This window comes from Pituophis catenifer, unplaced genomic scaffold, assembly GCF_029215685.1.
Source record: "Pituophis catenifer annectens isolate HBS135680 unplaced genomic scaffold, rPitCat1.0.hap2 SCAF_3, whole genome shotgun sequence".
Classification (NCBI taxonomy): Eukaryota; Metazoa; Chordata; class Lepidosauria; order Squamata; family Colubridae; genus Pituophis; species Pituophis catenifer.
This window is the reverse complement of record NW_027256883.1, coordinates 109,391,063-109,405,172: the sequence shown is the minus strand read 5'-3', so window position 1 is coordinate 109,405,172 and position 14,110 is coordinate 109,391,063. Positions and strand designations below refer to the sequence as shown.

Genomic DNA, 14,110 nt, shown 5'->3' with positions numbered 1-14,110 from the left:
TTTGAAAAATTTCAGCTTTTATACAGATTAACAGAGTTGGAAGGGACCTTGTGGATCACCTAGTCCCGTGATGGCGAACCTTTTCCGGACTGAGTGCCCAAAGCGTGTGAGTGCAAATGTGTGTGCGTGTGCCTGAACCTCCAAAATGCAATGCGTGTGTGGCCCCTGCGCATGTGTGCGCAGCCCACCGCACATGCCCCTCTGCACATGTGTGGCAGAGACCCGATGACCAGCTGGCCGGCAGGAGGTGTGCATGCATGCGCAGCGAAGCTGAATTGGGGCGATGGCTCATGTGCCCACAGAGAGGGCGCTGTGTGCCACGCATGCCATAGGTTCGCCATCACAGATCTAGCCCAACCCCCCCCCCAAGCAGACCCTACACTATTTCTGACAGATGGCAATCCAGTTTCTTCTTGAAAGCTTCCAGTGATGAAACTCCCACAACTTCTGAAGGCAAGCTGTTCCATTGGTTGATTGCTCTCACTGTCAGAAAATTTCTCCTTATTTCCAGGTTGAATCTCTCCTTGTTCAGTTTCCATCCATTATTCGTTGTCTAGCCTTCAGGTGCTTTGGAAAATAGCTTGACCCCCTCCCTCTCTGTGGCAGCCCCTCAAATATTGGAACACTGCTATCATGTCTCCCCTGGTCCTTTTCTTCATGCCCAGTTCCTGCAATCATTCATCGTATGTTTTAGCCTCCAGTCCCCTAATCATCTTGGTTGCTCTTCTCTGCACTCTTTCTAGAGTCTCAACATCTTTTTTATAGTGTGGTGACCAAAACTGGATGCAGTACTTTAGGTGTGGTCTTACTAAGGCTTTATAGAGTGGTACTAGTACCTCACTTGATCTAGATTGTATCCCTGTTAATGCAATTTAGGATTGCATTGGCATTTTTGGCTGCCGCCGCACTCTATTACCTCATATTTAATTTGTTGTCCACTAAGACTCCAAGATCCCTCTCACAGTTACTGCTATTAAGCCTGGTTTCACCCAGTCTATATGTGTACTTTGGCTTTTCTTGCCTAAGTATAAGACATTACTTTTCTCTACACTGAATATCATTTTGTTAGATAAGGCCCAGTGTTCAGGTCTAAGTATATTATGTCCACAGTATTTTGCTGGTCTACTAATTTAGTTACTATGTTGAAAAATGAAATAAGATTGGTTTGGCATGATCCATTTTTAACAAATCCATGCTGACTTCTAGTTATTACTTTACTCGTTTCTAGATGTTGGCAGATCTGGTTTTTTATTATCTTTTCCAGTATCTTCCCGTGTATTGATGTTAGGCTGATTGGTCTGTAGTTTTTTGGGTCTGTGTTTTCCCCCTTTTTTGATGATGGGAACCATATCAGCTCTCTCTTTTTCCAGTCCTCTGGTAATTCCCCGGTGCTCCGGTGCACACTATTGTAGTGTGTTTCCTACATATGTTTGTTAGTTGGTTGCCAAAAAGTAAATCTATTTTTTCTGTTTGGTTGGGTGACCTGTAGTCTACACCTATGGCAATGTCATTCTTTTTTTTCTTTTATATTGACCCATATTTTATTTATTTATTTATTTTATTAAATTTTTATACCGCCGTTCTCCTGCTGGACTCAGGGCGGTGCACAGGCAAGAATAAAAAACATCCCAATACAAAATTTAAAATTTTAAAAGAATTAAACAAATTTTGGCTCAAAATTTAAAACCTCCCGACTAAAATCCATTTACCATTAAAAATATCTAAGGGGGGGGGGGGGTGTTACGCCAGCCCAGCTTGATGAAATAGAAGTTTTGAGGGCACGGCGAAAAGCACGGAGATCTGGTATCCTACGTATCTCCGGGGGCAGGTCGTTCCAGAGGGCAGGTGTTGCCACAGAGAAGGCCCTCCCCCTGGGGGTCGCCAGCCGACATTGCCTGGCTGACGGCACCCTGAGGAGTCCCTCTCTGTGGGAGCGAACTGGCTGGTGGGAGGCTATCGGCGGCAGAAGGCGGTCCCATAAGTACCCAGGCTCTATGCCATGGAGCGCTTTAAAGGTGGTAACCAACACCTTGAAGCGCATCCGGAAGACCACCGGAAACCAATGCAGCTCAGCAGGAGGGGTGTCACATGGGAGCGCCACATCGCTCCCATAATCCCCCACACGGCTGCATTCTGCACCAGTTGGAGCCTCCGGGTGCTCCTCAAGGGGAGCCCCATGTAGAGAGCATTGCAGTAGTCCAGGCGGGAAGTGACAAGTGCCTAAGTGACTGTGCGTAAGGAGTCCCGATCCAGAAAGGGACGCAACTGGCGAATCAGGCGAACCTGATAAAAAGCCCCCCTGGCCATGGCCGTCATATGCTCTTCTAAAGATAGCCATGCATCCAGGAGGACGCCCAAGTTGCGAGCCCTCTCCGTGGGGGCCATTAACTCGCCCCCAATAGCCAGCGATGGCACCAGCTGGCTATATCAGGACGCCGGAAGCCACAGCCAGTCGGTCTTGGAAGGGTTGAGTCGAAGCCTGTTTCTCCCCATCCAGACCCGCATGGCCTCTAGGCACCGGGACATCACTTCAAGGGCATCATTGGGATATGCATTCTAGGAGGTTTTCGTCTTTGGTTCCATGCATTTCTGTAGCAATGTAGTGGTCCTTTACATACAGTGCAACTCCACAAATCAGATAACATAAATGAAGCTGACACAGAAAATAGTTAACCCAGATAACCCCAACCCAGCAAGAAAGTTCAACGAAAATCCTAGATATTTTCACAAATTCCATTGAAAGCAAAATAGATGTCTTTATTTCTCACATATATCCAAACAGAGACACACACAATCCCCTTTTCTTTGTGTCCTTGGCTCAAAACTGATCACTCAAAAGCCAGATTTTGCAGGAATAGAAGCAAAGCTCACCAGAATGCTTTCTATTCTTTTTCTATTTTCCACTTGGGGACAGAGCATATTTGTAGCACAGTGAGTTGCTAGGATACCTCTCTATGAGTGCCTGTCTTGTATTCTCAGCTGTTTTATCACTATCTCTGATCAACAGAACCATCAGTAAATACAGGGAGGAAAGAATAAAATGATGAGGAACCAACTACCATTAAAGCGAATAATATGGTATATGAGATGGGGGGTGTAATTTATAGTGTTAATTCGCTGCTGAATAAATAACCATATCTTTAATAGCTTTTTATAAATGATACTACATAAAAATGAAAATGAGGATGATGCAAATATGTGCAAATATCAATTGGTGGATTATACATAAATATCTGTAATTATGGTGCAGGTTTTCAGAGGAATACTAGCATTATAGTTGGTTATAGCGAAACAACTAATTTTTTTTTTAAATATTTTCCATAAGGTACTGCCTACAGTACCTTACTGGATTTGGGAATGACTGAATAGAAAGGAATCTTGACGTAATGATGGACAGCTCAATGGAAATTTCAATCTCATGATTGGCTGCTTAAAAAGGACAAATTCCTATATCAGGAATTATTAGGAAATGAATGGAAAATAAAACAGCCCACGTAATAACATGAATTGACAATGTAATCATACTTTGCAATATTGCATACCAGAAAGCGGTTAAACTAGAAAAAGAAAAGAGAAAAAAAGATCAATTAAAATATTGAAATAACTAGAGCCAATGTTTCAGGAGAAAAGACTACAGCAATTGGTGTTTTTAGTGAAAGCAGATGAGGCAGGTCAGGCATGCTATGGAATATGCGAAATGATCAAATGCCCAGACAGAAATTACTTTCGGTCTCCAGCTCACAGTACTAGTGGAGCCTGTAGGGCATCCAGACAATGTCTAATGCAGAGGGGTTCGAGGAAAACAGGTCCTTTTTTGCACAATGTATAAACAGTGAAATTATCTACTATCAGATATAATGGACATCCTTTTAGATAATTTACAAAAAGAAATTCACAGAGAATAGAGTTTAACGATGGCTTGACTAAATGGTGCTATATTGTCTTCTGAATCATAAGTAGCATACTATATGAAATACTGGATTCTGGGAAGCAAACTTTCTAGTAAAAGAAAGGATCCCACTTTATGCCTGTGAGTTTCCCAAATGCATTCGGTTGGCCCTATGGAATACTGGGCTAACTGAGCTTTCTGACTGATCTGGCTGAACAATTATTTTAATGTAGTTATCTAACTCTTTATTTCCTCTACTGTTACAGCAAAACTGTCATACCCTCCAGATGGAGTGAACAAAACCTTCCTGTAGCTCTCAGTATTCACTATGCTGATGGATGTTGTAGAGAGAGCCTGGAGGCGAATATGACTATTTCTCAAACTATGATTCCAAATCTGTTAATTTGTTACAGAAGAAAAATATTAACAGAATATGTTATTTTCTTTTTAGAAATATTAAGATCTGAGATTATGAAGTTTCATTCAAATTCTTCATAACTGTTCAGTATTCGGCAACAATAAGGTTTGCAAACAGCCCACCACTACATTTTTAAGATACAATTGGAATATTTTAATTAATCTGCCTAACATAGAATTAGAATAGGATAAAAGAAAGATACCAGAACCTCACAGTTACTAAAATATATTAATGGATGGCTACAAAAAGTCAAATATTAAATTTTGCTCTGTTTTGGGAATATTTCTTCACAAAAAGATAAGTTAAATGAAACAGTAATAATATATATATATATATATATATATATATATATATATATATATATATATATATATATATATATATATTTATAAGATATTGTACCTTGTCACATGTAAATACAAAGCTGAAAACATGTGCATTGTTCAAAGATGGAAGAAAAGTCACAATTAAATATTAATAAGAAGCACAGATCTATTTATCTGTCCTAGAATAGAATAGAATAGAATAGAATAGAATAGAATAGAATAGAATAGAATAGAATAGAATAGAATAGAATAGAATAGAATAGAACAGTATTGAATTCTTTATTGGACACACAAGGAATTTGTCTCCGGTGCATAAGCTCTCAGTGTACATACAAGCAACAAGTGATAAATCATGATCATAATCATCGTAAGATACATTCATCATAAATCATAAGATAGAACACTTAGTGATAGTCATAGGATGCTAAATAAGCAATCAACATAAATTATATTAGGATACTAAATAAAACAATATAAATTGTAAAATACAAGCAACAAAGTTATAGTCAGTGGTGGGATTCGAGTAATTTAACAACCAGTTCTCTGCCCTAATGATTTCTTCCAACAACCAGTTTGCCACACTGCTCAGAAAGTTAACAACCGGTTCTCCCGAAGTGGTGCAAACTGGCTGAATCCCACCACTGGTTATAGTCATAAGAAGATAAGGAAATAGGTAATACAAAAGATGAGAAGGATAATAGTAATACAGCCCTACTAAGTAGTTTGAAAGTGTTGTGGGAATTAGTTGTTTATCAGAGTGATGGCCTGAGGGAGGGGGGAAACTGTCCTTATGTTTAGTTGTTTTGGCATGCAATGCTTTAGCATCGTCTTGAGGGAAGAAGTTACTTAAAGTTATTAAGCTATTTAAATTTTCTCTGGTACAGACAAAAATTCCAGAATTTTAAAATAAAAAATACAAAATCTCCAGGGAGATAAGGTTGAAATCAATGCTATTTTAAGGCCATTTCATATTCTAAAGTAGCGTGGAAACATGTTAATCAATTGCAGCTTCTCACACTGCTCTGATGCTATAGAGATTACTTAATCCATACAAAAATAATTCCTCTCTATTTAAAAACAAAATAATTTTAGAGCAGCAAAAACAACCTTTTCCTTTGAAAAAAAAAGTATTATTGAAAATGCCTACATACAGTACTTCTTACATTCAAAGTTATTGGTTTAACAAGAAAAGAAGCCACAATTATTTTGTGGTATCATAGCAATACATTCTTGCAATGTAGGATTAAAGGATTGTTTTTGTTAAAATGCCTTTTACCAGTCAATATTTTAATATTTCTAAAATATTATAGTCAGAAAAAGCATTTTAGCATTATATGAAGACTAATTTTCAAAAAGTGATAAAATAAGACCCACTACATTCACTAGCTTAACAGATCGCTGTCTTTCAGAAACAGATCAAAGAACAGCACTAGGAACCTATATTTGTAGACAAAGTTAATTTTTTTGCTTTGTTCCAAAATCAGGTTCTATGAGATAAGAAAAAAAATTACTTATCTTTCTAGTTATATGTACTGAATATTCTAATAAAGAACACAACGAATAATTCATTGGATAAATGTTAATTAATACAAATCCTCTCCATTATTTATTTTAGAAAGGAATTTTGATCCAACCTTTTTTTTAAAAAAAATCTATAGAAAAAGGCATCATTGTCTACATCAGGGGTCATTGAGGGCCACATCAGGGTTGTGTTTGACTTTGGGGGGCCAGGGTGGGCGTGGCCAGCTCGATGTCACTCATGTCAGAGGTGCCTGTCGTGGCTCAAGCGCTCTGTCAGCGAAAATGGACTCCTGACCTCTGTTTTTGGCTGCAACAGCTTCCTGAAACCCTCTGCCAGTAAAAACGGAGCTCCGTTTTTGCTGGCAGAGGCACCATGGGCTGGTCCTTTGCTGTTTCCAGGGTGGCCCCATGGGTCGGATTTAAGCATCCCATGGGCCAGATCTGGCCCCCAGGCCTTGAGTTTGACACCCCTGGTCTACATTCACAGTATTTCCTTTTTTTTCTTAAAGTTTTATTTATCCATTTTTTCCTTAAACATACATATGTGCTTAATGAATAGTGTATTGTCTGAGTCATTTTACATTTACAAATAATAATTCTGATATTAATGATAATAGTTGAAATAATAATAATGATCAATTTACTTTATGCTCAATACTAATGACAATAATAAGTATTCAGATATATCTGATAATAGTCTTTCAACTTCTAACATTTGCATCTACATGTTAATTGTAATATATTATATAGCAATATACCTAGTAATATTTTCCCCATTTCTAATTTCTACCTCTATTTTCTAACTTTTAATCAAGCAAATCTTATATTAAGAAGTATTCTATATCTATCCATCATCTCTTGCCCTTTTTAGTATTTCATCTCTTATTGGTTTTTTGACCAATCTTCCATAGTCCTCCTTGGTTTCTTGCATCTCCTTACATCACTCTTATTTAATCTAAATATTTCATCTGCCTCTACATCTACTTCTCGCTGTCAAATCTCCAGCATGCCCATAAATGACTCTTTCATCATTCCTGGGAGTTCTTTCTCTTTGTCCTCTTCTATATTTTGAGCTCTTAAAGCATAGTCTGCCTGCTCTGTTTCAGGAATTTTTACTATCTCTTCCTCATCTTTATCTGTTTGTATCATTTGTTGATTTGTCTCCTCTATTTCTTCCTCTACTCTTTCTACTTTCTCTATTTCTTGAATTTCTTGTACATTTTTCATTTTTCATTATCATTTGCGGAGAGTTTATGTCATGTATCAGTTCCTTCATCTCCCTATGGTTCCTTATCATAGCTTCCTGAATTTTTTGCTGCAGTTGTGGCTGGAAAAAAACAGGAAGAGAGACGGGTAAGCCCGATGGCAGAGGATCACTAGTATTGACAGTACAGATTGTATTTGAGGCAGTAGATGGTGTACTGTCCCATGATCTATCCATATTTGTAAAATATGCTCCCTTTCTTTGTCTATTTTAATTTGGTCTCTGACCGCAATAAAGCTTACTTACTTACTTCCTGAATACACTGAAGGATCAATAGTATTTCTTTTTGAGATGCATCTAATTCTCCCAGTTGTGACATTTTACTTTAATTTAATGGGCTAAGAATTACTCAATAATCTACCAAGATCCCAATGTCCCAATTGTCCATCACACCAAAAGGTCAATATTAGAAAAATGTACTCAATCCCGGAACTGTTCCTCAAAATACACAATGTTTATAGTCCTCAGGATCTGCCAAATTGCTCTCTCTCAATTTTCTGAATTTGTAGGTCTTGTTTAACTTTTCTTCTTTCACCTCGTAAGATGTTCTATCAAGCAGCATTTATAATCCAGAATGGCCCACCAGGTTTCCTCGTGTCTCATCAATCCACATAGTCAAATGTTCAGTTTCAAGGGCGATTTCTGTTGTTTATAGTCTTCAAAAAGCTCACCAGTTACCTGTGTTTTTTGAAGTAGGCCTTTGTATGCATTATTTCCATTATCTTATTAAAATATTTCGCTAATTGTTTTAGGAGATATTTCATTTTTAGGATGAAACATAGAAAACAGACTAGTTTGAACAAAATATCTTGTCCATTCACATAAAAATTGATTATATTTTGAATGAATTATATATACCATAGGATGATGTACAAAATATAATTTACTTCTGAGACTGCAGAATGGGCCCAGGAAACAATCTATCTGTGAAACGCCCCATGTTGCCTGATGGATGGGGTCTTTGACATTACAAAGGGATGAATATTAAGCAAGATTAAATGGCTAATTTATAATACATACATACATACATACATACATACATACATACATACATATGCATGTTTGATAGTAAAAGTCAAATTCCAGGACATTTTATAGAAGGTATTTTATTTTATATTTTGATATTTTATAAAATAAGCATTGCTTCATTTCCCTTGTTTATGATGTATTTCCTTTGCTATTGCTTTCCATGAATTTTAGGCAGATTAAATGAGAAGGGCAACCCTTCAGAATTTCTTTATGTAAATTACTGTCATATGATGGGAATTTTAATTTTCCCGTTTTCAACACTATCACTAGTATTCATCTTGACTTCTATTTTTAAATGGTATTTGAGGAACCAAGCGGAATTAGAAAGTTATTAAGCGACCTCTCTGACATTTCTCTTAAGGCAGTGGTTCTCAACCTTTCTAATGCCGCGACCCTTTAATACAGTTCCTCATGTTGTGGTGACCCCCAACCAGGGGTGGGTTCTAAATTTTTTTACTACCGGTTCTGTGGGTGTGACTTATTTTGTGGGCATGGCTTGGAGGTCATGTGACTGGGTGGGCATGGCTAGCTGGTCATGTGACTGGGTGCCATGGCTATGTGTATAGGGACTACTCAGAGGGCTGAAAAAAATCATTTCTGACAGGTCCTCGCACTTTTGACTGGTCCTCACACTTATGACCATCCTCACATTTATGCCCGTGCAGCATTCTTAACAATCATGACACTCATTTCACAACTGCTTCTCTTCACCATGGTGATAAGATAGGGCAAAAAATGTAAAATGTGAGGACAGTCATAAATTCGAGGACTGGTCAAAAGTGCGAGGACCAGTCAAAAACAACTTTTTCAGCCCTCTGAGTATCCATGTGCACAAAAGGACTACCCAGAAGGCTGAAAAAAGTGATTTCTGACAGGTCCTCGCACTTTTGACCAGTCTTCGCACTTATGACTGGCCATCATTTATGCTCATTGTAGCATTCTTAACAACCGTGTCACTCATTTCACAACTGCTTCTCTTCACCATGGTGACAAGATAGGGCAAAAACGTAAAATGTGAGGACAGTCATAAGTTCGAGGACTGGTCAAAAGTGCGAGGACCAGTCAAAAATAACTTTTTCAGCCCTCTGAGTAGTCCAGAATACATAAAAGGATACAGCAATAGAGAGGGATGAAGGAAGGGAAGGGAAATTAGAGTAGGAGTGAGGGTAAGAGAGGGAGGAAGAGAGGAGGAGAAGGAGAAAGGAAGAGGAAGTAGGGAGGAGAAGAAGAGGGGGGAAGAGAAAGTAAGAAGGAAAGAAAGAAGAGAGGTGGTAGGTTTGAGGAGAAAGATTGCTGTACAATAAAAAAGATGAAAGCAAAAAAACCCAACCCCAAACAAATATAAAGATATTAAGATAAAGAATGAATTGTTAAACTTTAAAGAATAAAAGAGAACAAATATGAATAAATAGCAATAATTAGAAATACACATACATACATACAATGTATTTTCTTTGAACAGAGTATTTGGCCGGTTCACAAATTTAACCAGTGTTTAGTCATTTCAATTAAATTTACAATTTCTATATTTCCTTTTTGCCATATTTATTCCTCATCTATTTTTTTTAAAAAACAATATTACCCTTCATCCTCATCTCTTATCTTAATCAAATTCAATTTTTCCCTTCTATTCTATATTATACTCCTTCACATTGTCATCTATTTTTATATCCATCCTCACATTGGTTAATTATGTAATTATGTAATACAGTTGTTTAATACAAATTCAACATTTTAATATAAATCAGTTAGTTATATAACTATCTTTTTTGTATATTAATCAATATGAACATAAATATTCCAATTATTTCCATGCAATCCAATTTCTTACAAAATTAAATTTCTTTAATTATATTTACCAATAATAATAAACCAAATAATTTCCCCATATATTCCTCCAAACCACAACTTAACCATTTCTGCTTTCAATACAATATACAATTAACAGTATTTCAATTATTACAATTCCCTAGTTAAATAGAGCTTTTTTCCTTTTGTGTTTTGCCCTAAATTTCCCATTGTTTGCAGTTTTGCACCTACCATTTTTGGTAAGGAAAAAGAAAAAGAAATCTCTCTCTGCCTCATTTTGTCACGTTGCTGCAAAGACCCTGCTTTACTTTCAGTTTTGCTTTTTCAGCATAGCTAGGGGGAAAAAAATCTGCTCCAGCTCTCTTTGCAGCTAGCAACGGAGAACAGACCCCTGCACAAAACAGCTGAGAGCAAATCAGCTGAGATTCGGGAGGCCGATCTAATCAACTTGTGGTAATTAACCTATGCTGAAGCTGAAAGGGGCTGTTTTTTCTATTTTTGCAGGCACCGTTCTACTCATTTGTTTTCTTTTAACACAGATCAGCTGTAGGGTGGCCCTTTGAAGCACCGTGGCAAGAATTTAAACAGGTTTTTTTCCCTCTAGCCATCAGCTGGGACTCAGGAAGCAGCAATAGATTGGGAGTGGGTGGGGTAAGCGAACAGCCAATGGCAATCCAGCAGAGGGTGAGGGTAAGTGAAGGCATGGGGGGGGACGAGAGAGGGCTTTGGCGACCCCTGTGAAATGGCCATTCGACCCCCAAAGGGGGTCACGACCCCCAGGTTGAGAACCACTGCCTTAAGGGCTGTCTCCCCTAGTTGGAATCTGCCTGGTCCATGTGTTCAGATAGGGAAGGGAACCAGAGGGTTCTATTCCTAGGAAAATGCACCTCATCTGGTGGCCTTGGAGACATACTTGGTATTGCTAACCTTCTGTTTGGCTGAACTTTGTCAGGTTAGGTCTTTTTGTTAATTAATTGGGTGAATATTTTTGTAACATATGCTCCTTTTGATCTTAAGAGGCAATTATTTCAACAAAAAAGCTCTCTTTCCTGTTTACTGAATAGCCAGAGATAGAATAGTTAGAGACTAAAAAACTTGATTATGCTGGAAGTGTAAATTGGATGAGGATACACTTGCTCACATGATACTATTATAGCCGGGTCTTGGTTTAAAATCTATACATTTGTTAATATTATGTTACAGACCTCTATAATGTTTACCATATTTTAAATTACACAATAAAAATGGAAATTATCATTATATGAAGAACTATGTAAACTATATGAATATTTACCAAACATGTGGTATAACAAAAAAAGAATGATCTTTGATATTGACAGTGCAACTCCAGGATTACAGTCTTGGATCAATGATATTTAATTTTCTGTCCTTGAACTTGTTCAACATTGGCATATGGAAAGGTGATAATACTATTCAAGGATGTCAAGTAAAGCTATGAATTCATTATTCAAGATTGTCAGGGCTGGATTTCAAAAACCTTGAATATAATATGATCGTGTTTTTTTTTACATTAAAAGTTTTTTAAAAAAAAAATATTTTACAAATTCCATATTGTACTCTGTCATTTGTATTTTAAACTGACTCCAAAAACATATTTGTTATGTTTTATTAGCACTGCATACTACTGTATTACAATAATAGTACTGTCAAAAAGGATACCGATAGTTACAGGCAAGGAGTGGTAAAATTAGTGTATTTGTAGGTCTAAAATATACCTAAAAGGGGGTTTTGGCACACAGTTTTCAGCTGATGTTTTTAGTAGTCAGATCACATGGTGTTCTACAAAAATATATGATTGAAAATATTTTCTTGAAAAATTCATAAGTCTAGCACTGGAAGACGTCAAGTACTAAACCCTTCACTAGCTGGGTTCAAGCCAAATATATTTCATTTCTTTTCTTTTTTTCTTTTCTTTCTCTCCATTCCAAACTATGCTCTATGTACAGTATCCCTCCATGACTGGAAGCTGATCAGCCATTTTTATACAGACTTGTAGTAAGAATTTTAATTAGTGGCTTTGGTTGCTAGCTTGCCTTAGTGCTGTCCAATGGTTTGAAGATTCTGCTTTTAATCATCAAGGTCAATATTATCAATCACACAAAAACTGAGGCAATGTCCTTTTGATACTATGAAAAAATAATTGATTCTATATGTAGAAATGAATGTCCTGATATGATGGTGCATGGGGAACTATTGGAAAATGAGGTTATATGTTTCATTTCATTCTTTTATTGAAATTTGTACTAAAAATTTCTCTGCTATTATATTCTAATATATAATAATTAAGAATATAATATGTAAGGTTTACAGTTCTTATTAAGTTAAGATTTGCCATGATGCTTTTATAGAAATAAAACCTTGTTTCTATTTTTTTTTTTATTTCTCTGAGTATATTTAATTGCTCCATCTGGTGACTTTTAAAAACAAGTGTTTACACATCTATATTCATGTCTGAATGAAGAATCAAAATATATTTATGGTAACATATTTTATATGGAAATCAAACAGCAGATTAGATGTTAGGTTTTCTGAGTTAAATAGATGAGGATGAAGGATGGAAAACATTGGAAACCAAAATAGGAGTTATATTTTTAATTCTTCAGTTTTAATTATGAATATTGATCTTTTTGGCATTTGCTTATATCTCCCTGTGCATAGTACTATCTCAGCATATCAGGCTATCCACCAAATGCATATGCAAAAATACTTACTTGACATGCAAATGTAAAAATGCTCATTTACAGCTAGAAGTGGCTTTTATCTGAAAGGCCAAAACGATTAACAAACAAATAATTTTGTTAAACTATTACACAAAAGAAAAAGATACAAGTCTGTATTCCACTTGATAGTTAAGGATAAATTAAATTTATTTGGAAGCACTCTAGCATAGTTTGTTTTATTAGGTAGTAAATATTTTGTGTAAAGCATTATGGTGAGGTTTGTGGTGAATGGAGATTTTGTAAAGTAGTTAAAGTAGTGTTCTGCCTCAGAACACTAGCTATAAAAACTGTGTCTTACTCAGCAATATACTTGCCCAAACAGAATGTGCTTAAATCATGATTATTATATACTGGATTATTCAGTATAAATTCTGTGCAGCTAGATATTTGTATAGATAAATTAAGGATTAACATTCCCAACATTCTCAAGAGTATAGTGGACTCAGATTCTATAGAAGCAACACAATAGCCAGACTTAATGCTCCAATGAAACTTTAACTACCACAGAGAAACATGAATTTCTTTAAAGCCAATTTTTTCTATGAAATTTATCTCCAATCTCTATTGTCAAGTGAAACAAAATAAACACACAAACACATGTAACACAATCACTCACATTCTTTTTTGTACCTTATGCAAACACAAACAAATAGAAAGATGGGGTGGAAAAGACTTCTTTTGTGCGTGTGCAATAAGCTCACTAGTCCTACAGGTTAAACAGCATGAGGTTAAATAAATAAACTAGAGTACAGTAATTTTAGGGTCTCTTATTCATGTAGGAACACTACAGATGAACTGTATAGCCAAATTCATGGGTGTTCAGAATTGTACACAAGAAAGAATCTGAAAGGTTTCAAAACAATATCTCAATCCGGAAACTGTTAAAACTGTTAAAACAGTGAAAGCTGAAAAACATAGAGGAAGAAGACTTTTTTCACATTATAGACATTAAAAATAAATTGAAGCAAATCATATTTCATAATGCAAACACCTACCACATATCTAGGTTTGCTGATTGCCACCAGGCTGGCTAGAAAATCTTCATCATACAGCTGGCTAAAGACATGAGAATCGTAGGCCGTCACAACAGAAATTTCTTCCATCATGTTGTCA

General features: G+C 36.5%; 1 protein-coding gene across 6 annotated transcripts in view; it reads right to left on the bottom strand.

Annotated features, from left to right (window-relative positions):
* The window catches only part of RABGAP1L (RAB GTPase activating protein 1 like), a 206,876-nt gene that overhangs the window by 28,443 nt on the left and 164,323 nt on the right, over nt 1-14,110 (bottom strand). The window contains exon 1 of one of the 6 annotated variants that reach the window (XM_070940928.1): nt 13,993-14,103. The exons of the other annotated variants lie outside the window; for them this stretch is intronic. Coding sequence (XP_070797029.1) covers nt 13,993-14,103 — 111 coding nt within the window. Of the gene's footprint in view, nt 1-13,992; nt 14,104-14,110 lie in introns of those variants that run through there. 6 annotated transcript variants of the gene reach the window in all.